General features: G+C 36.4%; 1 protein-coding gene across 5 annotated transcripts in view; it reads right to left on the reverse strand.

The window, feature by feature from the left end:
- Positions 1-22,715, reverse strand: part of LOC127788996 (probable vacuolar amino acid transporter YPQ3) — a 56,384-nt gene extending 33,669 nt beyond the window's left edge. For all 5 annotated transcript variants that reach the window (XM_052317719.1, XM_052317721.1, XM_052317718.1 and 2 more), the window contains exons 1-6: positions 22,556-22,715; positions 21,821-22,091; positions 19,595-19,637; positions 18,901-18,927; positions 18,715-18,804; positions 15,291-15,469 (exon numbers count right to left, since the gene is read on the reverse strand). In XM_052317719.1, the coding sequence (XP_052173679.1) occupies positions 15,291-15,469; positions 18,715-18,804; positions 18,901-18,927; positions 19,595-19,637; positions 21,821-22,050 (569 nt within the window). In that variant the 5' untranslated portion in view covers positions 22,051-22,091; positions 22,556-22,715. The remainder of the gene's footprint in view (positions 1-15,290; positions 15,470-18,714; positions 18,805-18,900; positions 18,928-19,594; positions 19,638-21,820; positions 22,092-22,555) is intronic.
- Between the last annotated feature and the right edge of the window lie 4,891 nt (positions 22,716-27,606).

The following is a 27,606-nucleotide window of genomic DNA, read 5'->3' on the forward strand; positions in this document are numbered from 1 at the left end:
GGTGAGTTAGCTAACTGAAATCAAATTAAAAGCACTATCAGGAACATATAAAACATAATTTAATGAGAAAGACGAGCTGGGTGTTGGCCGATTCCTTTAACTGCAGTTTTGGTACCATCAGCTAGGGTAATAGTAGGCAAGGTATCAGAATAGGTAAGTGAGGAGAAAAGAAGTTGATTGCCACACATATGGTCGGTGACGCCAAAATCTATAATCCAAGGACATACAGATGAGCCTTAAGCAACACAAGCAACAAGATTACCATGATGAGACTGCTGGGTGGTCTAAAACTTTAGGAAGGCATCATACTCAACTACAGACATAGGTACCAATTGAGAACCTAGTGGAGATCACTCTGAAATACATGAGTTGCACTGGTAGATGATGCAGGTGGAGCAGCTGGCCGACCATGTTTCTTCTAACATTTGTCCTCAATATGACCTAGTTTCTTACAAAAAGGTACACTATGGACGTGGGCGACTATTATTGCGTCCTCTATTTCCTCCTAAGGTGGAAGCCTGAGACACAAGAGCTGAAGATTCGGCTAGAGGAACAACATGAGACGAAGAGGACATACGATGCGCACCTGTCATATTGAATAACCTTTTAAAATAATCCTTCATGATAGGACTAGTGGAGCTGGTCAAGATTTGACGCCTGATGGTGTCATGATTTCAGGCCAGAGAGAACATTTAACCATAAAAAACTTCTCGTTGAGCAATTTGTTTGGTGCGGGTCGTAGTAAGAGAAAGAAGAGCATCAAATTCTTGCATGAGAGCCCAAACCTGCCCCTGATAAGATTCCATGGACGACTCCTTCTTGAGATTCTTTAATATTAGAGACCACAATGTACAAACATTGGATGTCGTTTGTATAACACTCTTTAGCTTCCTTTCACACATCAACACAAGTTTCAAAGGGGCGAAAGAGCTACATGATGGACGGATCAATAGATTGGCATAGGAGGCTACATAACCGGGCATCACCTTGCTCCCATCTAACCCGATTAGCTTCTGGCACACTTTCAGCCTTTGTGGTAAGATGATCCGCTTAGCCTTGCCCTTTGAACCACATTTTGACAAAGGCTGCCCATGAGAGACAATTGGCAGACCCTATCAACTTGATAGTGGTAATATTGATTGTCCCAAGATTGGAGACAGTAAAGGATTGAGAGGTAACAGGGGCAACAAATGCCAGAGCGAGAGTAACATCGGCAAAAACCACGTCATTGAGATTAGACATGGCGAGGACTTTGACATCGGAAATAGCTTAAGGGGTCGTCGGAGATCAGATCTGGAAAAGCCGAAGAGAAATGACCAGCGAACAAGCTATCATGCGCCGGCAAGTGGAGGCGGACGCAACGCGTGGCGGCAACGGATATGTGGTTCGTTGGCGGCAAGTCTTCGACGATCGACCGATCTAATGGCGTCGAACCCTAGGGTGGTGGCAATGTTAGCAAGTGGTGGCCGAACAGTGGTGTTCTGGCATGGGTAATGATGATAATGGTTAAGGTTTGAAGGTCACTGGAAAAAGATACACAGCGACGGCTAAGGTTTTTCTCACCGGTGACTTACTTAAGGAGACAGGAAAACTTGGGTGTAAACCTTCTAGTACGCCATTGGAACGTAATTGGAAACACAAGGTTTCAAATAGTGATCCTCCAGTGAATAAAGAAACCTATCATCATTTGGTAGGAAAATTCATCTACCTTTCACTCACAAGACCAGATATTGACTTTAGTGTGAGCGTGGTAAACCAGTTCATGCATGCTCTCACAAAAAGGCACATGGAAGTAGCAAACCAAATTCTGAGGTATTCAAATGGAAGTCCTAGCAAAGGGTTATTGTTTAAAAAGACTGGAGTCAGGGACATTGTTGGTTTTTCAAATGTGGACTGAGCATGAGTTGTTGATGATAGCAAGTCAACAACTGGGTATTGCACAAAAGTGTGGGGTAATCTAGTGACATGGAGAAGCAAAAAACAGTATGTGGTTTCACGAAGCAGTACAGAAGCAGAGTATAGAGCCATAGCTCAGGGAACATGAGAACTCATTTGGATACATAGATTGATGGCAGATTTAAACATGCCAATAACAGGGCCTATGAAGTTGTTTAGTGCCAGCAAATCAACTATCAGTGTTGTCCATAATCCAATTCAACATGATCGGATGAAACATGTGAGGATTGACAGAAACTTCATCAAGACTGAGATTAAGAATGAGACTATTGCCTTGTCCTACATTCCTACCAAGTCTCAAGAAGCCGATGTTCTAACCAAAGTTCTTCAAAAATCAAGTTTTGATATCTGTATTAGCAAGCTGGGAATGACTAACATCTTTTCTCAAACTTGAGGGGGAGTGTAGGAAATAGGGACAATGGATCCATACTTTATGGGATCCCACAAATTGAGGAAACATGTATCCATGATTTATGGGTTTTACTTTTCTATCTTTTAGTTTGATGATAGGAGTATGGGTTAGTGTGTATATAAGATGTTGTATGTAGATTAGATGATGTGTGTGAAGATATCATTATATTCCTTATTGTTTTGCTTGGTTATAGTGTCCACTACTCGTGGAAAATTCCTTGTGTTCATATTCATTCCTCTACTCGTGGAGAATTTGATTCTCGAGCCCTCAAATGTATTTTTCTAGGATACTCTCCTCGTAAAAAAGGGTATAAGTGTTTTTCTCCTTCCACAAGAAAGTACTATCATTCTATGGATGTTACTTTCTTTGAATCTTAGCCCTTTTATCCCAATCCTACCATTTAGGGGGAGAATGAATTTACAATAGAATGTTAATCTTGAGATGTTAAGAACTGTCCATGAAACAAGCCTAAAAAATAATCGGAGGCTTAAATGAATTCCATAAAACACACATGAAAAATATATATAGGTTGTGTCCTACTTTTTCTCCTATAAAGTAGGATAAGATTTAGGATATATATCTCCTAGAAAATAGGATAAACTATCTCCTAAAACTTAGGAAATAAATTTAAACTTTACAACAAGAAAACTCTAGGATTATCCAACTAATTTAATCTTCAGCCGTGACTTATCTCTTCCTTTATCTGCATCTTCTACACTCCTTCTTAGCTTTGAAGTCTCTTTAGCTTAAGATCCTCTAATTCCGTCCAATACTCCCCCTCAAGCTGGAGAATAGATGCAAGTTATTCCCAGCTTGCTAATTAATGATTCAGACCCATCTTGTAGCTACTTTTGTGAATACATCAGCTATTTGATCAGTGGTAGGAATATAAGACAAACTGATCCCACCTTCTTCGATCTCCCTTTTTATAAAACTTCAGTCTATCCTCACATGTTTCATCCGGTCATGCTGAATCAGATTTTTCACAATGCTGATACCTGATTTGCTATCACTATAAACCCTTGTTGGTAGAGTTAAGGGTATCCCCAAGTCTTCCATTAGCCTTTCTAACCAGATTACCTCACAAATTCCTTGAGCTATGGCTCGGAATTCAGCTTCAGCATTGCTGTGGACCACCACCAATTGCTTCTTGCTTCTCCATGTAACCGCATTTCCCCATAACTTAGTGTAATATCTCGAGGTTGATCTATTGTCCTCACAAGACCCTGCCCAATCTGCATCCACAAAGCCTTCAATTCCTTTTTCCTCAGTCTTCTTGAACAGTAAGCCTTTCTCAGGTGTTCCTTTGAGATATCTTAAGACATGAAACACAACTTTCAAGTGTCTTTGAGTAGGAGAATCCATATATTGACTTACTGCATAGGCTATGTGCGGCCTACTAAGCAACAAATATATTAGTCTTTCGACCAATCTCTAGTACCTCTCCTTATCTATGGGGGTATCATCCCCTTCCTCGTTAATTTTCCAACCCTTTTCTAAGGGAGTCTCAGCAAGCCTGCATGCCAGCATTCCTGTATCTTTTAGTAGATCCAGGGTATATTTCCTCTGTGAAATGAATAAGCCTTCCTTACTCCTAGCTACCTCCATTCCTATGAAGTACCTCATAATTCCTAGGTCTTTTACTTCAAATTATGCCCTCAATTGTTGTTTCAAGCTTTCAATTCCCTGTAAATCATCCCCTGTCACAATAATGTCATCAACATAAACAATTAGTATAACTTTCTTTCCTCTTGCCGTGTGTTTTATAAACAAGGTATGGTTGGGGACTACTTTAATCCGTATAGGGACCTCTTGAGCTTGAACACATTGCCACAACCAACTCCTTGTTCAAAACCTGGAGGCATCTTCATGTATATCTCTTTATCCAACTCACCATTTAGAAATGCATTTTTTATAACTAATTGAAACAATGGCTAATCTAAATTAACAACAAGGGAGAGTAACACCCGGATGGAATTAAGTTTGGCCACAGGAGCAAAAGTCTCCTCATAGTCAATCTCATAGGTTTGTGTAAACCCTTAGGCCACCAATCTAGCCTTGTATCTTTCAATACTTCCATCTGCATTATGCTTCACAGAAAAAACCCATCTAAATCCTACTACCATTTTGTTTGAAGGTACTTTTACAATATCCCAATTCCCAAGTATTGTTTTTAACCAAGGCATTTATCTCTTCCATAACTGCAGCCTTCCACTTAGGGTCATTTATAGCTTCTTGGACATTTTTTGGAATTCTAATGCTGTCAATTTTTGCAACAAACCCTTTAAATTGAGGGAGTAATTTAGCATAAATCATGTGATTAGACATAGGATACTTGACATATGATCTTACCCCTTTTCCGTAGAACAATAGGCATAGCCCAATCTAGGTCATCCTTGCTTGCAACACCACTGTCAATGTTGTGAACTTCTGTGCTTTACTCTCCAGTGTTGTCCTCTGGTGGACCGGCCTTTGGAAGTGATGGCTAACCATGTTGAGACTAAGAATGGCCTTTAGGTTGTCTTGAGTACACAAACAGAGGGTTGTTAGCTGAACAAGGACTAGGATCAGGAGAGGAAACAATAGGACCGGGAGAAGGGGCTATAGTTTCTAGCTTAGAGGGAGATGAATAACCAAGATTAGAGGGATTAGAAGGAATAGCATTTGCCACTATGCTGTCAGGAATTGATGCCCCCCCTTGAGAGCATACTAGCAGATTAGGATCAAAGGGAGGAAATTAGGGAATAGGAGTTCCAGATGACCTTTGAGCCTCAGGAAAGAGGATTGGAGGCTGGTAAAAAGATAGGTCTTCATAAAAGTGACATCAGTGGACACAATGATTTTTCTAGTGTTAGGACAATAACACTTATATCCCTTTTGGGAGGGAGAGTACCCGATAAAGGTACATTTGATGGCCTTGGGATCTAGTTTGGTTCGAGAGATATTGTTATTGTGTACATACACAACACAACCAAATATCTTAGGAACAAGAAAATTTAGGAAAATAGTATTTGGGTAGAGGTCACAAAGGACATCAAGAGAGGTTCTGAAACTTAAGGTTTTAGCGAGAAGGCGATTAATAAAATATGCAGCTGTGAGAACAACCTCTCTCCAATAGGAATAAGGAACATTGGTAGTAAACATCATAGCTCGAGCCACTTCTACAAAATGTCTATTTTTTCTTTCAACCACACCATTTTTTTGTGGTATGTATGGGCATGAGCTTTGATGGTAAATACCATGTTCAGATAGGTAGTTGGTAAGGTCATGAGAGAAATCTTCTCGACCATTATCAGTGCGAAGGATGTGAATTGAAGTTTGGAACATGTTCAAGATAAATTTGTGAAATTTCTTGAAGATGTTGCTTGCTTCGGATTTTTCCTTTATAAGGTACACCTAACAAGCCCTATAATGATCATCGACAAATGTTATAAACCATCTAGAACCAGAAATATTTGGGTGTTTAGATGGTCCCCAAATATTGCTGTGGATCAAATGGAAAGGTGTAGATGGTTTATAAGATTTAATGGGATGGGGAGATCGAGAGTGTTTTGCAAGAGTACACTGCTCAAATGAGAAAATTTGATCTTTATTGATGAAAATTTGAGGATATAAGAATTTTAAATATGGAAAACTAGGGTGTCCTAATCGTTTATGCCACAATAGAACTTTGGCATCCATTTTGACTATTAAACCAGCCTTATTTGTGGAAGAGGCTAAAGCATCCTCTGTCAAGTAGTATAGGCCATCCCTTGCCTTAGCACTACCAATCATCCTCCCCAATGCTTGGTCCTAAAATAAGAAATAGGATGGAAAGAAAATGATGCAGCAATTCATATCTTGAGTGATCTTATTGATTGATAATAGATTGCATTGTAACCCTAGTACATGTAGGACTGATTTTAACTTCAATTTAGAAATACACACTGTTCTAAGTCCTAGGGTGGGTGAGGTTGTGCCATCGGCCATAGAAATATCAATAGAAGCGCTACAAGGAGTATATTCAGTCATTGAGGAGACTGAACAAGCCATATGATCTGATGCGCCAGTGTCCGCTATCCAAACATTCTTAGGAAACCTTTTTGAAATTAGAGAGTAGGGAGAATTACCTTGCACGGCAACAGATGCCATAGGAAGACTTGGGGAAGTTGTACCTTGATTAAGCAGCCTATATAAGGCTTGAATCTAGTCCTCTGTCAAGTTGAGATTGGTGTTCTTCCTGGTTTTTGTTGGTACGTTTGCTATGTAAGTAAGACTTTGGGAGAGACATTAAAGTTTGATATGAAGTGTATGGATCTAAATGAAGATATGACAAAAGACAGAAATACATGGAAGTCTAGAATTCATGTAGCCGACCCCACATAGTGGGATAAAAGCTGGATATGTTGTTGTTGTTTGCTATGTAAGTAGATCGTGTAATCTCCCTCTTGTTCCGTGGCTTTCAATTAGCTAGTTTGCCATGGATCTTCCAGCATGTCTCCTTGGTGTGGTAAGGTCTTTTGCAGTGGTCACACCACTGTTTATCCCTTCCTAGGCTCTTTGGTAGGTTCTCTCCTTGTTTAAAAATAGTAAGAGCCGAATTCTGATGAGTTAAGGAAGGCTCACTTTGCTAATTGAGCATAACCTTACGTCGGCTTCCTTCCCTCCTTACTTCTGAAAAAACTTCCTTGAGTGATGGTAGAGGCTTTGTACCCAAGATCCTTCTTCTAACTTCATCCAAATCAGGGTTAAGTCCATGTAAAAAGTTAAACACAATCTTTTTCAATCATCTTGCTGTATTTAGCATTGTCTTCTTTGCATTCCCAATCAACAATGTAGAATAAATCCATTTCAAGCCATAGTTTGACCAAAAGATTAAAGTAATCAGTGACATTTAGAGTACCTTGTCTGGTTGTTCTGATGCCCGACCTAATCTCAAAGCATTGGGATCAATTTTCCAAGTCGGAGTACATCTCTTGGACTGAATCCCATATTTCCTTTGTAGTCTTGTAGAATAGGTAAGTCCTATATTTTAGGCTCCATCAAATTTATCAGCTAAGCCATTATAGTGGAGTTTTCTGCCTTCCAAACACCATAAGTGGCTGTTGTGCTTGGTGGAGGAGGAATAGAACCAGTTAGATATCCGGATTTGCCCTTTCCTTTGATTACCAACATCACGGATTGAAACCATTCTCTGAAATTACTCCCATTCAATTTGTGGTGAGTAATTTGCAGAGGATGGTGATCAATTGGATTGGTGGAAAGATTTGTTGTAGCAAATGGAGGACTAAGAATGTTTGGAGAGCTTGTGGCTAATGCTTCGGTTAGGGTAGGGTTTTGGTGAGCTTCGGCCATATTCTCGTGCACAGCCTTGATTCCAATGCTATGAGTAATTAGAACCTTGCTCTAATACCATGAAACAAGCCTAAAAAATAATTGGAGGCTTGAATGAATTCCATAAAACACACATGAAAAATATATACAGGTTGTGTCCTACTTTTTCTCCTATAAAGTAGGAGAAGATTTAGGATATCTATCTCCCAGAAAATAGAATAAACTATCTCATAAAACTTAGGAAATAAATTTAAACTTTACAACAAGATTTACAACAAGAAAACTCTAGGATTATCCAACTGATTTAATCTTCAACCGTGAGTTATCTCTTCTTTTATCTGCATCTTCTACACTCCTTAGTTTTGGGGTCTCTTTAGCTTAAGATCCTCTAATTCCGTCTAACAATCCATCATCATTGTCATCTCCTAATTCCAGTGTCACTGTCATCTCCAATCCAATTACTCAACACCCAATTTGAGTCTCACTTTTCTCCTAATCCCATTGACTCATCTAATCCCATCGATGTTAGCTTACCAACAACTACAGAGTTTCATGTCTAGTCCAGGAGAGGAACTGCTCAAGATCAAGGAGTACACCAATCACAAACTGAACTTGACCACCAATCCAATCCGGATTCAATGAATGAAGGTAACACTAATTCTGAAAATGTTGTTAGTGAGACACCTAAGAACAATCTGGATCGGCCAATTGCTCTAAGGAAGGAGGTAAGATCATGCATGAAACATCCTATTTGCAATTACATGTCTTGCAAGGGTCTCTCACCAAAGTTTCAAGCATTTGTTACTAGTTTGGATACAATTCAAATTCCTACTAATATTCAAGAAGCTCTCACTGATCCCTTATGGAAAGCTACAGTATTGGATGAAATACCGGCATTAGAAAAGAATCAAACTTGAGAAGTCACCACATTGTCAATCATGATTGTATATGTTGATGATATTATTGTCATGGGGGACTTCACAGAAGAAATGAGTGGTCTAAAGAAAATTCATGTTAAAGAGTTTGAGATCATAGACTTAGGAAATCTTCGATATTTCCTAGGAATGGAGATGGCTAGATCTAGCTGTAGAATCACTGTATCTTAGAGAAAGTATGTTTTGGGTCTACTAAAGGAATGCGGGATGCTAGGGTGTAAACCTGCTGACACTCCAAAGGAAGACACCACCAAACTCAGAAGGGAAGAGAAGAGTGCTCCAGTTGATAAGGGTCGATACCAAAGACTAGTAGGCAAACTTATATACCTTTCCCATACTAGACCTGATATCAGTTTCTTAGTCAGTGTTCTTAGACAATTCATGAGTGATCCAAGGGAAACTCACATGGAGGTAGTTTTCAGAATCTTAAGATACTTGAAGCTAACTCCCAGAAAAGGTCTCTTCTTCAGGAAAGGTTCCAACCGAGAGGTGGAAATCTATAGTGACGTAGTTTGGGCCAGTTCAGTCAATAGATCGAAGGTCTATATCTGGATGTTGTACCTATGTATGGGGAAACCTTGATACTTGGAGAAGCAAGAAACAATCGGTAGTCTCTAGAAGTAGTGCTGAAGCAGAATTCCGTGCCATGGCTCATGGGATTTGTGAAGGAATGTGGATAAAAAGGTTAATTGAAGAACTTGGGAGTAAGAATCGAAGGACCTATGAAAATCTTATGTGACAATCAATATGCCATAAGTATTGCCAAGAACCCAGTTCATCATAACAGGACTAAACATGTGAAAATTGATCATCACTTCATTAAAGAGAAAATCGAAGGAAATGTTATCAAGCCAGTTTACACACCAATGAGTTCTCAAGTTGCAAATATCCTAATGAAAGCATTTCCACGAAAATGCTTCGAAGATCTAAGTTCCAAGCTTGGGATGCATAATATCTTTGCCCCAGCTTAACGGGGAATGTGGACATCTATTACTTCTCAGCATTTAATTCTTTACAATATGTACAACTAGGAAGATTTTTTAGTTATTTGATTTTAATTAGTTTTCTTATTTGCTAATCGATTAATCTTAGGAGATTGATTGATGATTCTTAGGAGTCCAATCTGGTAAGGATTTGATTAAATTCTTCTTCTTGTATATATTTACCCCATTTGTACAAAGCAATATATAAGAGAAATTCTTCCAGTTTTCACACCGGTGTTATTCTCCAAATCTCGACCGTTTTTTATTTCTATTGATGTCACCTTCTTTAAGATCAACTCCACCTTCTCCGATACCTCTACTACGCACCACAATATCTTTGAAGTCCTTCCAGTCTCATATATTAGCAATATCCTTGTCTACCCATCTAAAGCCACTTCTTCCCTTACTTCACCTCCTCCACTCCCCACATTTCATCGCTGACCTCTATTTATACCTAAACCAAATAACAACCCTTCACCTGTTCTTGATGACTCACACCATATCCAATGGTTTCCCCTGCCACAGTTCATGATGCAAGCCCTCCCCTTTCCATTTGAAAAGGTACTCGTTCCACACATAATCCTCATCCCATCTATAATTTTCCTAGCGATCATCGTTTATCTTCACCCTATTATGCAATTTGTATTGTCCTTGTGTTCTTTTCCATTCCTTAAACTACAAGTGAAGCTCTTTCCCATCCTAGGTGGCATCAGACAATGCTATATGAAATGGTTGTTTTACACTCTAGTAGTACTTGGGAACTAGTTCTGCTACCACCTAGGAAATCTGCATTGATTGTCACTAGATCTCTACCGTGAAGGTAGGCCCTACTAGTCAAATTGTTAACTTTTGTGAGATTTATGTGATTTATTCTCTTCCATGTATAGAATGAGTATATAGTCAATTGATGATTAGATGATAATTAGGGTAATTAGTTGGGTTGTAATTATCCCCATATATGTAATTATCTCCATGATTAGCTCCATCATTGATTGTAATTATCCTATAAATAATAAAATTGAGAGGCTAATCTCTTAAGTTTTCTCTCTCAATCACTCTCACATGGTATCAGAGCTAGGTTCCAATCTTAAGACTTATGGGTTATGGATTGAAACAATCTCTGCGAGCATGGTTTAGCCGGTTTAGTATTGTGGTTCAAGCCTTTGGAATGACCCGAAGTGAAGCCGATCATTCTGTGTTCTAACGACACTCACCATCGCAATAATGTATCTACCTCGTCCATCGCAATAATGTATCTACCTCGTGGTTTATGAAAATGACATTATCATCACTGGGAGTGTTCAGGTAGGCATATAGTAGCTAAAGGAACACCTGTTCAAACATTTTTAGATAAAAGATATGGGGCAACTTAGATACTTCTTGGGTATTAAGGTGGCTCAGTTGAGAGATGCTATTTCTATATCACAGAGAAAGTACACATTGCATATCCTGGAAGAAACTGGTCTATTAGATTCCAAACCAGTCGACACTCCAATGGATCCTAATATTAAACTCCTACCCGGACAGGGGGAGCCATTGTTAAACCCTGGGAGATATTAGAGACTAGTGGGAAAGCTAAATTATCTCATAGTAACAAGACCAGAAATCTCTTTCACTATGAGTGTGGTTAGTTAATTTCTCAACTCCCCATGCGACTCTCACTGGGATGTTATTCTTTGTATTCTGAAGTATATCAAGAGTGCACCAGGGAAAGGATTGCTCTACGAGGATAGGGGATATTCAAAGATTTGGTGCTATTAAGATGTTGATTGGGTAAGATCTCCCTCTAATTGGAGATCTACTTCAGGGTACTGCGTTCTAATTAGAGGTAATTTGATTTCTTGGAAAAGCAAAAATCAAAATGTGGTAGCAAGGTCGAGTGTCGAAGCAAAGTACCAAGCCATGTCTAATGCAACATGTGAACTTATATGTCCCAGGCAACTTCTTCAAGAACTAAAGTTGTGTGGAGCATCTCTCATGAAACTTGTGTGTGACAATCAGGCTGCACTCCCTATCGCCTCAAATCCAGTATTTTATGAAAGGACCAAGCATATTGAGATTAACTGTCACTTTATCAAAGAAAAACTAGCTAAAAGTGTTATTGTCATTGAGTTTATCAGCTCCAATGATCAACTAGCAAATGCCTTCACAAATTCACTCAAGGATCCTTGGATAAACTACATTTGCAACAAACTTGACGCATATGATATATATGCTCCAGCTTAAGGGGGAGTGTGAGATTTATTCTCTTCCATGTGTAGAATGTGTATATAGTCAACTGATGATTAGATGATAATTAGGATGATTAGTTAGGTTGTAATTATCCCCATATCTATAATTATCTCCATGATTAGCTCCATCATTGATTGTAATTATCCTATAAATAATAGAATTGAGAGGCTAATTTCTAAAGTTTTCTCTCCCAATCACTCTCACAACCTCAAAGCTCACATGGTTGCTAAGGGGTATACCAAAATCTTTGGCCTTGATTATGAAGATACTTTCTCACTAGTGGCCAAGATTGCTTTTGTTCTTTCTCATCGTAGCTACCATTCGCTACTAGCCTCTCCATTAGTTGGATGTTAAAAATGCCTTCCTTTGTAGTGACTTATAGGAAGAGGTTTATATAGAGTAACCTCTAGGTTTTGTTGCTCAAGGGAGTCTGGATTGGTATGTCGACTATTCAGATCTCTCTATGGCCTAAAACAATCTACATTGCCTTGGTTTGGACAATTCAACTATGTTGTACAACAGCTTGGCATGACTCACAGTGAAGCTAATCACTCAATATTTTATCACCACTCTTTGCCCAACCTTTCCATTTATCTAGTGATTTATGTAGATGATATCATTGTTACTTATAGTGACTAAGAAGGCATCCAAAAGCTAAAACAACACTTTGTTCATCACTTTCAAACCAATTACTTGTAAACTGAAGTATTTTTGGGTATTGAGGTGGCCTAACCGAGAGCTAGTATTGCCATTTCACAAAGAAAGTACGCCTTAGACATACTGGAAGAGAAAGAGATAAGGCATGATGGACACTAAGCCTATTGATACTCCGATGGATCCAAACCTCAAACTCCTACCAATACAAGGGGAGTCATTACAAGACCCTGGTAGGTATCGCAAACTTGTTGGGAAATTGAATTATCTCACAATAACCTAACCTGACATTTCCTTTGCGAGTGTTGTTAATCAATATCTAGACTTCCCTTTTGATAGTCATTGGAATGTTGTGAATCACATCTTGAGATACAACAAAAGTGCACTGAGTAAGGGCCTATTGTATGAAGATAAAGGGCACACTCAATTTGTTGGTTACTCAAGTGTTGATTAGGCAGGATCACCATTGAATAAACGCTCCACTTAGGGGTATTGTGTCCTTGATGGAGGCAACTTAATATCATAGAAAAGTAAAAAACAAAATATGGTTGTCAGGTCTAGTGCAGAGGCTAAATATTGATCTTTGGTTGTAGCAACCTGTAAACTTATATGGTTGAAGCAATAACTCCGAGAACTAAAATTTGGAGACATCAGGCAAATGAAGTTGATATGTGATAATCAGGAAACTCTTTAGATCACTTCTAATCCAGTTTTTCATGAAAGGACCAAGCACATAGAAATAGACTATCACTTCGTTAGAGAAAAGGTTCTTTATTGCTACTCTATTTGTGAACTCCAATGACCAACTAGCTGATATCTTCACTATATCCCTCCATGGACCGAGGATAACTTACATATGTAACAAGTTGGGTGCATATGACATGTATGATCCAGCTTGAGAGAGCAAGTTAAATATTATAATTATCGTATAGTTGACCTAGCCGATTTTAGTTGACTTATAGGCTGATTTGATAGACAGATTTATAGGCTGATGTATAGCTGATTTGATAAACTAATTTACAGGTTGATGTATAGGCTGCATTTCAAGCCTAATTTTTTCTGCTGTAAATATGTTCCATATTACTACAATTATAGATTAAACTGAGACTCTTGCTCCCAGGCATTTAGCCAATTCTCTCTTCTCACAAAGCCCTACTGCCAATGCGGGATGAGTATGACAAGAAGCAAGGCTGGCATATATATATAGATCTGGGGTTACCAGAGTCAGATCTGATTTTCTTGTTCATATCTGAGTGATCTGAGTGATTGTTCAGTTCAAGTTCTTTTGTCTCTCCCACAGAGAAGAGATAACATATTCTTGGGGTGCCTGTATAACCTTTTTTTAGATTGCAACAGCCTTCATTTCCAGAAGTGGTGCTGGTTAGACTATGCAGCATCATAAAGTGTGGTTAGCCAGAAGCATGATAAAGTTTGGGTTCAATAATAAACCAAATTCTAAACTAAAAGTAATATTGGCACCTCCTGCTGGCATGAACCCTGCAACAGGATCAAGTGCAATGAACTGAACTCCTAATGCCTGAAACAAAGGTAATACACAAACTGGCTTCCTGATATGATCCATGATGTCATTGTAAGATCTGCAAAAAGCTATTTGGCAAAAAGGTAGCATGCATGTACTCAAATGTTATCCTGTTTCCTGTGCTGATCTGTTTCTATGCCTTGGAAACCATGCTTCAGCCACATTAAAGACTAGTACAAAATGAACGGCAAGATCTCTTATGGTTCTTATGCCTTAACTTGCTTTGTGTGGCGAAGTGTCTAGTGGCTGAAAACAGTTCATATTTATATAAGAACGTATATACACATGGAGAGAGAGAGAGAGAGAGATCACAGTGTTGAAATAAAAGATCATACAACAAGTAATGTCTGTCCAATATAGCAAAAAGAAATTTCTCATGCTTATGTGTCTTTATAAAAGGAGGCAACACCAATCAGCCCTCAAGCCACAAGCCTTCTACTTGTATGGGCCAGGACATTGATCCTTTTAATCCCCTCTCTCTAAGAAGAGAGAAGGGAGGGGGGGGGGAAGAAATCATTATGGGCTATTATAATAATAGTGATATGAACAAATCATTAAACCATGGTTTGGAACCAATCTTCATTTTTTTGACAGGTTTAGGAGAGCCTACAGTTTGATTCTAGTTTTCAATTGTGAGAACTGATCAATATCAGGTTAGTTCTAGATTAAGCATATAACCAAACCAACCCATCTGCACCCCTGGGAGGCTAGGAAAATGCATAGTCTGAATATATTGCTAAAACTCTAGCTCTATACTAATCAATGTTCTCATTTAAGACAAGGAGTCAGTCTGAAGGCTCAATTAAGTTTCAACTGTCCCTCAACTGAGTCACAGAACATAAAAAATGATTTTGTATTCTAGGCAACTAAAATGGCATAATCCAAGCATGAACACCACTGGAAGGTGTCTTGAACTTGTCACAAACCTATACCAATAAGTTGGATGCATACAATTTTTGAAAATCACCATCAAATGTGTCAATGTCTCATCAGGCTTCCTTGTTAGTGGCCGTAGGACCTCACTTCTCAAGAACACAAGAAATTGTTAAATTAAGGGCCATTCTAAACACATATACCAAATTCTTATTTGTCAGACCAAACAAAAAATGTCATGATAAACATTCAAAATGTTCCATAGCTTTTTCTGTATTAAGGGTTGCAGTTTCTAACAAAGAAGTACAAATCTAGAAAAATCCGTCAGTTAAATCGTGAACAGTGAGTAAAATAACAAATAAGTAAATAACTTCAAGGGCATGAATGAATACGTGTAGTATAGCTCTCTTTCAGGGGAACTAGTAGAAGAATGAGTTGGAAGAGGAATAGGTGAACTCATAGCAACTCTTGACTCAAGGGCATTGGTGGCATTTCCCCATCCTTCTCCATCGTCGTTTTGTTTCTGGGAAACAGCACTGCTGCATGGTCTTTTCTTTTGTTCTGCCTCAGTCTGGATGGATTCAAATTGAGAATGGAAATTAAATGCAGTCAAAATACAGACATATATTACATGTATATAAGAGTAAAATATGAGAAACTTGAGCTGCACAAAGTACAAATAGCAGAATGAGTGAATGCAACAGTTATGTCAGAGGTTCATATAGTGCTGATTTGTCCTATATCTAAAGCACTAAAGCTGAATGAGTTTAAATTACAGTCTAGCCTAAGGCTCTCTCTACTAGAAGACCACAACATTCACAACCTCATAGATTAAAAGAAACTATCAACAGAGATGCTCTAGCCTTTTATGCAATAATATCAAAACATATCCTGAGAAAAGCAATTGTGGGGAAAGGTTTTCCAGCAGACAAGGAATTTGTTGATGTAGGACACCTTTGAATACTTGGAAGTCAAAATATTTCAGTTACATGAAATGTTTTATGGTGGAAAAACATTTCAAATGGCATGCAGGAATCTGTATTTTGGAGAATAGATGAAAGGGTGTAGGATTTGTAGATGAAGAACAAATACAGGTTGATGAATCTGAAACAACAGCTTCCCAGATTTTCTAAATGTGTTTAGAGGTGGGCTGTGGGAAGTTAAGAAAATGTGCAAAATATGAATATAGTTGAGATTTTCTATATGTTACGATGGATGTGAGACTCTACAAGAAAAGACAAAATGAAAAACGAAATCATACATAATAAGGTTGCGATGGCGTCTATTGAAGACAAGATGTGGGAGTCAAGATTAAGATAGCTTAGACATGTGAGAAGAAAACCGATAGACGCACTTGGTGGGAAACCCTTGAACATGATGTAGTATAATGGCCATACCGAGGATATGGCCATAGATAAAGATGGTAGGAGAACTAGAATTTATGTACACACCTAAGTGGGATTAAGGTTTGTGATTGTTGTTGTTGTTGTTTAAAGGTCTTGGCTGCAGCCAACAAAGGTATTGGAGTCCACATCACATCCACTTTAAGCAAATTTCTATTTACAATGAAATGGAAATTGACTTTCTTACGTGCCTCCAAAGTAAGACCTAAGAAGTTCCTTAAATTTCCTCCAGCAAATATACTCTTAAGCTTTATCCTAATCAAGAAAGAGAGAGAACTGTTACCGAAGTATGAATTTATTTTAGATAAGACGGTCTGAAATGAACATATAATTTTATATAGAAGCAAAGCAAGTTGGTCTAGTGGTAGCAGGGTGATTCCAAAGGAGTGCTAGTTGAGACAAAGTAAGGAGCATGAATTTGCTCAAATGAACTTGGTTTTTCCTCTCCCTTCCATTGATGAGAGGAGCCAAGGTTAGCAAATGGTACCCCTCAAGCTGTCAGAATTATTGCCATACCTATGAGTCTTGAATTTCTACTATGCTGAGATGCATAGGTCAATACAACTAACCATCCTTCCTCATTAATCTAGTGTCATTAATATTCACATTTATTCCTATCCAAATTCCTGTGGAGACCAAAGTGCAGTGCTTTCTGTAACAGATGATCTTCTGAATTGATCCTGCTATAAAACAAGATTCAAGATACTACACAGTTGAAGTTGGCTTGCAAGATTGGGCAGCTTAAAGAGACCTGCTTATTTCATGATCACAGCCATCCAGCCCCAGCGCAACCTTTCATTTCTTAAAAGACACAATCACAACAAATCATCTGGTTAATATCCTAAGTCTGGAAGAGGATCTTAGCCACTGATAATGTGTTTCATAACAGAGGAAGCAGATGCATGGAGATGATGATTTTCCTACTAATGCCAAATTCTAATGCTTCACTCTACCAATTTCCTTAACTGTGGCCTACAACTCATTCCCTCCAACTTTTTCACTCTAGCCCACTCATTTGACTGAAAACAGAGTCATGGCATCCCATATTGGTAGCTCTGTCACTTTCATGTCAATTTTGTCTCACGTGGTTAACAATTTCTATGATCAAGCAGTTAATCATTCTCAACAAAGTCTGGACCTCCCATAATGTCCCTATTGGCGAGAAGGTGATTCTTCAATGAAGTCCCACAATGGGATGTCAACAAGGTCAACTTTCTCTGCCTATTTTTGTGATGAAGAAGGTAGAAAACTTAAGGTTGAGTTAAACGATGCATTAAATCACCCTAGGAGAAATAGCCCTTATCTAGCTAAGAATCATAGATGCTTCTATGAAGGTGCCTTGTGTCAGAGACCATCACTCGGTGGACATTCCAAATGCTTGTCTATCCAAAGACTTATTATTTTGTAATTCCTTTTACAGCCAGGCACTATGTAACACCTATGTCCATCATAAGATCCTCCATGTCCAATGATTAAACAAACTAAAACCACATTATAAGTTCAAAATGTTAAGTTGAAAGTCAATTATAAAATAGATATAATGTGAATTTACATTTAATAGTCCCACTTCCTTTATATGTTTCAATTTCAAGAATTTTGGATTCCAAAACTTTTGCCATATTTATGAACAGAATTTCTAAATATATTAAAACATTTTAATAAAAATACTTATTGCCTACTAACACAAAAAGTGAGTTATTTATATACAGGCATAGTGTATATAGTTCATTATTTGGTAAGGCCCTGCAGTGTTGTGTCTTAGTGTTTTTGAGAATTACCATGCCATTGTAGTGTCCCATGTCAGTCTCAATGCTTTTTGGCTGTCTAATAAGATTTACTGGGTTTTATAGATTGCGATGGTATTTCGCAAAAGAATTTTACAATAAAATTTTTGGCTAACCAACAAGACTGGTGCTAGATGCTGTATGACTTCTTGTGAATTGTAGTTTTTTCTCAGTCTATGTGAGTAAATGGTCTTCCATAAATTTGGATGTGACCCTTCAGATGAAATAGTAACACATTTCATTGAAACATTATCCCCCCCAGTGCTCTTTTTTCCCTCCATTCTATATAAAAAATCTTCCCATGGCAGCTGCCAGGTTTATTTCTCCATTCTGTTCTCCAGTAAAAGTTACAGCATATACATGGTTCTACTTCCAATTGATATTGTTACAACTCAGGTTGAACCCGTTCGAATTCCTAATTCCAATTCAAAAGTTAATAGTCCCCAGGCTCAATCCATTTGAAACCCTAGGGGAGCTCATTGAGGATGAAATTTTCTGCCATTATTCCACATTAAATGATTATTTCTGATTAGGTTCGATTTCTAAGATCTCCCAATCCAAAGAAAATCAACCAATATATTAATGAAAAAAAAAGTTTCCAGATACATAAAGAGATTTCCAATCCCAACCTTGCAGCTTTGTCTGAACTTTAGGCGATGATAGATGTGACCATAGTATATAGCTTGACCAGCAAGAACCAGGGAAGTAATTGTGAATAACTGTGAACCATCATGGTAGTCAAGTAGTTACAAGGGACAAATATTTTAAAAATGGAACTAGAAAATTTATATATTAGCTAAAAAAGCAAGATTTACCAATGCCATGTAGAATTGTGTTGGAAGCTGCAAAAGCAAGAATAAAGGATTCAATTAATAAACTGTACTGTATGCCATCAGGCAGAAGCAACACCTACATTACAGATGCCATTGTGTAGAATCATGCAATCTTATTTGAGCTTTATGTTGGTTAAATGAATTTTAAAGATGTCAAGGTTTCAAACAAGTCTAGTTGGAGTAGCATATTCCAATCAGCCTATATTGCCTATGTACTTTCCAATTTCAATAGAGATCATTCAGAGAATATGTTCTGAAGTCCTTTTGGGACTGCAGTACAACTATCACTAGTGCATAAATGGTCCTAGTTGTAACCTCTAGATTTTTCTGTCACTCCTGGACAATTAAGACCACTTTTTCCAGCTCAGAAATTTTAATTTGATGGCTCAATCTTTCTTCAAATGTTCAATCATAGCAACCTAAGGCACACAAATTTCATATTCATTAAACTTTTTCTATCAAAGCTTCTTACTCCATTCCTGAAACAGCCTTCCAGAACCTTTGGTCTTAATTTCCAAAATTTTTACATACCAAACCAAAACCCCTTTAACATTGAAACATAACCATAATATAGCATCATAAAGAATGATAATTTTTTTTAGATCCTATACTAAACACAAAGCATTGTGAAAAAGAAAAACTTCAATAGTAATTGAGAGATATAATAACCACTCACAGTAGCTGGTTCCAGCATGCAGCCAAAAAAGTTGAAAAGATCTCTGCAGAAGATATAAACAACAATCACAACTCAAGAAAACAGAAGGGATAAAAGTAAAAAATGAAAATTAATTCAATAAAACTATGAAGTGAAACGCCAAAAATTTTCTGAGTCACACAGAATTGTTTGGCAGATATACTCCAGACAAGACCTAAGGATATAATCAAAATGAGAATTAAACATAGAATAGCTTATCTAATCTTCTATGTCTTCACATTTCAAAATCCCCCATTATATCCCCTACTATTGCATGAATTGGATGCTAATATCTCAAGTGGTCATCTCTATTCTAATATTTAGAACTTATCTTTTAGCAATCTCCCATTATCATGAAAATTCATACACATATATACCCTCAAGCCAAGATCCTTACTGCATAGTTAAACAATTAAAGGGTGTCCAAAAATCAAAATCACTTTTTTTACAGTAAAAATATTATCTTTGGTCATAAATAATAAATGTCATGCAATGTATTAGGTTAACTAAGAAACACCTTTTAACTTTAGTTCAATATCCACAAATTAAACAAGTTGATTAAAATTAATAGAAAAATGTTAACAGAATTATTAAAAAAAAAAAGTAGAGAAATAACGCAATTAACCTGCTTAATACAGCATGGCGATTTAGAATCACATCTCGCAAGGAGAAACAAAAGAGGCATGAAAAGAATGTAGTGGAGTGTTGAAAAGATGCTTATATTAAGTTGAGCAAATCAAGGAAACTATGATAGCCATTGGTGTGCCCAAAAACCCCCCGAGAGATGAAGAACAAGAAACAAGACAGCCACAGAGACAGATTTAGAGGTTTGAGGTTTGAGGTGACAGTAAGGGAATGAATTTCCAATGGTGAAGTCGATAACAAGGATGCTGAAGTCGATAACAAGGATGCTAAATCAGATAAAACACCAAGAATTGGAATCAAAGTGAAAGCCTAAAATATGATCACAATCAGCATCCTGTACCAAAAGCGTAAGGCCCTTTCTAAGGCTCAAGAAGATTTACCTAATACTCTAGTTTGAGATAAGAGGTCCTGATATGAACAAGTGGCACCATTTTCTTGGCTGTCAGATAAGACAAACAGGAACGTGGTGCAATACCTTCTTAAACTGATAAAACTTTTGGTAGCCCTAATACTTGTGGAGTTGTAACTGTCATTGAGTGGCAGATGTGTCACCTCCAGGGACAGCAACTTTGTACGGGAAAAACATATTTTGTCTTTTTAGTCTTTCTGTCTGGATGCCCAGGCCCAGCCAAGGATGGATTCCATCCCAGTGCTAAACCAAGAAGGGCGAGGGCACCCTGACAAAAACCTTGGTTCTAACTTCCAATCCACAAGTCATCAAGAATCTCAAGTCTCAACGGAGGGGCGATGACCTCTAAACTCTACCTTAGATTGAAGTTGCTCAAGGCACCGTAGCCAAGTAGTTCACTAAGGCTGTGTACTCAAGGGAATTGATCAGAGAAATTCTCTGGAAGTGCTGTTTGAGAAGAATTTTTTATGAGGTCCACACTATGCCGATTTATTGATTATATGCCAAGGAGGTACACCGAGAGAGTGTGCCAAAGAGGTTTGTTTTGGGGAGTTAAAAGAGAGAGGCTATAAGTTATATCAAGGCACTACGTGTGTTAGTCCTAAGAAACAGTCAATGTTGAGGATAGACTAGAGAGGGAGAAAAAGAGGGTGCTGTGAATCACCTCATAAGACTCAGCTCATGAAACTTAGCTAAATAATAGGAGATCTTTCACTGTCCCTGGATGCTCGTGGTATGTCATGCCATGTGGAGCTTCCCGAGCTTACTCCCATAGTATGCTAAAACCATACTATGACCTTGTACAAGTACCATTAGAATCTACTAGAACCTTGTACTTTTGAGGAAGGAGAGAAAACACAAAATTGGAAAAAAATAATAATAATTTTGAGGCCCTTATCTATCCTTGGAAGGTAAAAAAAAAAAAAAAATCATATCATTTAGACCAAACAAGTATCAGCAGCCTTAATCCCACAACAACTAGAGCTAAAAAGATGAAAGGCAAAAAAACAAAAATGAAAACCAACAAAGAAGAACAAGCACACTTAAATTTTCAGGGGAAGAAAAGGTAATAATAAATGTAAAATAAGGCGCAATAGTTGAAAGGTGGTATACAGAGGGCCGAAAATAATCGGCGATGACATAATTAAAATTACCCGATAATCCAAGTGAGGAGGAAGGCGAGGGAGATGCCTTCAGCAGACTTTTGCTTGTAGTTGGTGATGATTTGAGGAATCTCAGCTACAGCCCAACTAATGACGCTCACTAACCCCAATGCGAGGCTTACCATTTCTTTCAAATTGCCAATCCTGTGGCTGCTGTTCATGTACTGCCTCGACCATTCCCAACGCGAATAACCAGAATCACTACTTCTCACGATTCCCATTGCATCCGATTCAAAAAGCTAACAATCAAAGCCCCTTTATTCTACATACATGGGAGAAAGAGACCGATAAGAAGATATATCAAATGGCAAAAAGAAATGAGATTTAAAGGCAAAACGCAAAATCAGTTTGAATATTGACTGCCTCCAAGAAAAGCCAATCAACTGGGTAATTCAAATAGTTTTCCTGAAATACAAGAGAAAATAAAACTCAAGTATGGTCCTCTCTTTGCCTTTTCTGCAACACTTGTCTGCTTTCATAAGTTCTAGAAAGACATACCATGCAAAGCAGAGCTATCATTGATTATCCGTAATGGGCACTAAAGCAAAGCTAGTGTCACACCTACCCCACAACAAAAGATAACCTAAACAACAGACAAACTGAAGAAGACATATATAAACAAAGAAACAGGGATTTAACGAAGAACATGTGAAACGAGAGAGAAAAACGGAAGGAAACAGAAAGAGAGACTCCCAATTACGTTTCATTCCTTTCACATTTTCTTACCTCGGTTGGCAACGGTGCCGGTTGATCCTTGATTGGATCGGGGCAGAGCGGCGGAGGTCACTGTTTCATGCGCGCGTTCGTTGAGAGAGAGAGAGGTGGCGAAGGTTGTTTCTAGACTGCCGCAACGGCAACGGGGCACATGTAAGCCCTGTAAGCCACTGCTTGCCACTTCGACTACTGATTGAGCCCCACCATATACAAATTTATATATATATATATATATAATTTTTTTATTAAAGAATATAATAGAGAAATGTACCCCAAAATATATAAATTTTTATTAAAGACTCGATAATTAACGAGTCTTATTTAACTTAGGTTCAGATAGTATTCGATACTAATTTAATAAAAATTACATTCTAATGCTAAATAAATGATTTTAAAAATTCAATATATATATAGGTATATATAATATTTGATTCTTCTTATTAATACTTGATACTTGGCTAGTCCAACATAAGATTTGTAAATTTAAAAAATGATTTCTCAAATTGAATGGGACCTAAAATATATATGTTCTTTGATTTGATTTGGTGTGCTTTTTTAAAAGGGAAAACTCTAGGATATGAAAATTCAACAAAATTCGTTGATTATTGCCACAAAGGTTTATACGATACCGATGATGTTTTTGGAGGACAATCACTCCACCTTGCCTTAGGATCTTAACATGAAAATTCATATCTTGTGGTCGACACCTCAAAAATTATACTTACAAAAGAAACACGTATTCTCGTTTTGAGGAGATGGGATTGGGTAGGGTCCCTAATTTAGCTTTCAATGTTCAAGTTAGTAAAGGAAAAAATGAATATGACTTTGTAAAGACAAGAGGTGACATGAAATTCAGATCAAATACTTTACTCTAAAATGAGTTCTTGTCTTTGATAGGAAAAATGGAGATGGGGTACTCAAAGTGAGTTTTGAGATCTCCAGACTTATATACCACCAATTTCGAAATGATTGTCCAGACTTGATGATGAGGATGTGAGATCAAATCCTCCCAATTTGACATAAATATTTCAAGATTTGAATTTAAGTTTTCATTCTAATACCGACATATGTTAATTATCGGAGAACTTAAATGAATTGACTTTCTTGAAAAGGCAAGTGTATCTGCACGTTTGCCCATACAAAATTGAAATGAACACCTAAAATGTCTTTTTATTAAATTTTGAAGAAGTAGTAAATTAAAGATAGATGGAAATATATATATATATATTACAAAAAAATGAAAAAATTTCCATTTTAATATGTAGATATATAGAGGTAAATGAGAATAGCTTATTCAATTTCTATGAATCATTATTTCAATCAGCAAGTTTACAATATGAAATGAATACAGATTTATTAAAAAAAAATACAAAAAAGTGATGAAATCATGTCTCAATTGATACTTTGATAAATGATAGTCCTTTAGGTCCATCCTGAACAAGTTTGATGCAGCTTAAGATCATATCCCACGTGCACCCACTGACATGCCTGCTTCTGTGGTGGTGTCTCCACACTGCCAGCCCTCTTCTGTCCGCTCTGCATTTGATCCCTTGAATTAAGCCATTTTCTTCTCAAATTTCGGTATCTTACAAGCACATGGTTTTATTGCCAAATTGGAAAATCCCACAAGTCCCTCAATAAAAGCAGAATTGATAGGCCTAGTAATCAAACATGCCTTTGCAATTGAAATTATAAAGTACCTTTTGTCACACTTTTAGTGGCAGTCTAGTCTGAGTTGGGGATCAAAATACAAGTGATAGATGTAAAGTCTGACCCTATTACATTGTAATGATAGTCGGGGTTGGAGTCTGTCTTCACGACAAATAGTTATGACTAAATCGAAAGGGCTCCCATGATCACATCTAAAAAGAGTTGTTATGTTGCTCACCCAACTTCTTCTTTTATTCAACAATAAATAAATAAATCACCTTTTGTGTATCCAAAAAAAAAAGAAAAGAAAGCATTGATCCAACCTTTTTGGGTAAATTACAAAAAGAATTCTAAACTTTGACTATGTATCAATTATATAACAAACTTTTAACTTTTTATTAATTATATACTTGAATTTCTAATATTATAATATTTTTATAATATTATCGAATTAAAAATTAACAGAGCAACTTATCGTCCACAAGTTATCAATGTGAACTTTAATTTATAAACCTAGAGAGGTAAGATGTACATGTTAGCCCATCTACCAAAAAACATCCATAGTTTAATTTGCCAACATGAAAAATAATTCTAATATGATAGAGTTAAGACATTAGTTATTCAAAATATCTAAACAAATTGTACTAAAATATATTTGAGATATCATATCACCTCTCCACGCTTTATATAGGGTAGTGCCTATATTTTAAGTTTTTCGACTAATAACATCCTTTCTCATAATAGCTATCTTAAGTTTTTGCAACCTTTAAGATAGCACAAATGATTCTCCGCATACGTTCGAGAAATTGGATGCCACAAGATTACGTGTTCAAATCTAGATCCATGCAACAAGAGGCCAAGGCTTGAGTTTTGACCTAGACTTACATGTCTAACCCATTAGCCTAAGTGGGTGAATCGTAGCTTATAAGGAGGGTTTGACAGTTTGAGCCGAAAGCTTGGAACTAGAAATGAAAACAAATCAAGGGTCAATGATAGGATCAATGTTGAATTATAATTATTTACTTTTTATTAATTAAATAAATACATATATAAGAAACTAGAGATGTCAAACGGATCAAGGGACTTAGCTCCCTCATTGAATTTTGATTTTCTATAAAAATAAAATTATAAATCATAAACCCGATACTTTAAAAATTATATAGATAATGGTACAAATTCATAATGACAATTAATGAATCCCAAATAATTTATATCTCATACACAATTTGACACGTTTTTACAAGAATATTTATATCTCATATATATATATAAAGTCATAATTATTTTTAAAATTTTGAATATATAAACAAATATAAAATTTAAAATATGAAATAATTTTTATAACTTTTAAATATTTATAAAATCTAATACTACTTTTAAAGGTGGAATTAGAAACTCTTAAAGTTTTAATTTTTAGACTTTTAACTTCTATAGTCTAAATTTTTGTTCTATAAGTAGAATTTGCATTCTTAAAAAATTTGCATATCTTTGCATTAATTAAATAAATATATATTTTTTAAAATTATTTTAAAAAATAGGTCAATCTAATGGTAGACTTATCTTGGGCTTAACCCATTAAATTTTGCAAGTTTCCACTTTGTTTAACTTTAACTTGGGAGCTTGATGAGTCGACCTAGCCTGACCCTTGGTTTGGTTAATGAGTTGAGTCTAAGTTTGGCTCATTCCACTAACAAGTTGACTGACTCAACTTGACTTAAATTTTTATTAAATAGCATGATACTACAAATTAGGAACAACAAAAAATTGATAATAAATCAATAATTAATATCAAATTAATGTCATTATAAATATCAAAATTGAGTGTCAATCTACCATTACCAAATCGAAAAAGGAAATCTTGTGCAGACTAGAAGCACTTAGATAAAACATCAATATTTTCTTTGGGTCTACACCTTCTCCATTGCCATCCCTATGTATTGCTCATAGTCAACCACATATTTGACATTTTGAATTAATTCTTTGTTCCATCAACAAATAAGGTTCTTTAAAATTATCAATTCATTGTAATTTCACATTTAATTTGAATCAGTTTGTTCTTTAATGTTTTTGTTCCATCATATAATTTTTTTGGTTCTTTAGTTAAAATTCTTTATTTATATTAGATATCATCAAAAAATCAAGAATATAAGAATTATCAGTTATCAACGACAATGTTCAAAATCATTTTCACTTCCTTGATTAATATGTAGAACAAATTAATATGCATGTCAACCAATATTAGAGCAATTAATTAATTATATATAGGAAAAAAGAAAGTGATGATGGAATAAATAGACTGATCGCTATAGTTTTGTTTCAATTCGAGCACTTATAAGAAAAGGCAGGGTTGATTCTCCCACTATAACCTTGTAGGCTTAAGTTTGTATAATAAATGATCAATGAATGTATATAAATATTGAATCTCGTAGTCAAAAGATTTTACCTACAGAGATCCCTTTATATAGACTGAAAGAGACGAGATATTTGGAGTTATTTTTGAGATTTATTAGGATTCTTAAGATTTTTCTCAAGATTTCAAAATTTGACTATTATTAGATATTTGGAGTTATTCTCGAGATTTCTTCAAGATTTCTGAATTTAATTATTATTAGATAATGAAATCTCTTATTTGAATTTAAACCTAAATAGATTTATCATATCTAACTCAAGTTCGCTTGGATTGAGATTTGGAGGTTAGATTCAGGTTAATCCTTTAGATCAGGATTTGGGCTGGATATATAAGAGACATGTGTTACTTTCCTATTATTTGACAATAAGGACATGTGGCTAGTTGTGACTCGATGTTTGTAACGACTCGTTGTTGGGTCTAAGCATTATTGATATTTTATTTCGGGCATTAGAATTTTGCCTTTACTAAGTTATTAATTTGTGAAAATATTGTATGTGTTGGTAATGAAGTGAATTAAAGGAAATAATATTTTTGTGGTATTATAATATAAGTGGATTAATATTTTTGTGTATTATTATTATTATGTGATGGAGCAAGAGAATGAAGAAAGATTTGGAAATGAATTGGGTTGAGGCCATTGGGCTTAAAATGAATTAAATATGTTTGTGTGTTATTTTATTTGGGCCTAAAATAGAAGTAGGTCATTTTATTTAATTGAGCCTAAGCCCATGTGTGTTGTGATATGTTTAATTGAAATGGAATGGGTTGTGTCCCAAGTTGAAAGAGTGCCCATTGGGCCTAAGAATGTGTTGGGCTTGGGCCCATGTGCATAATGTTTGTTTTTAAATAAATGGAATTATATATATTTTTTGTGTATTATGTGGATTAAAAGAAAAGAAGAAAGAAAATGTACAATGCAAAGTGAACAAATGGTCCTTGCTTTATTAAAAAAGGTGAGGACAATTAGGGAATTTCATAATGGGGTTGAATAAAGAAAATTGGA

Source organism: Diospyros lotus, chromosome 13 (assembly GCF_014633365.1).
Source record: "Diospyros lotus cultivar Yz01 chromosome 13, ASM1463336v1, whole genome shotgun sequence".
Taxonomy (NCBI): domain Eukaryota; kingdom Viridiplantae; phylum Streptophyta; class Magnoliopsida; order Ericales; family Ebenaceae; genus Diospyros; species Diospyros lotus.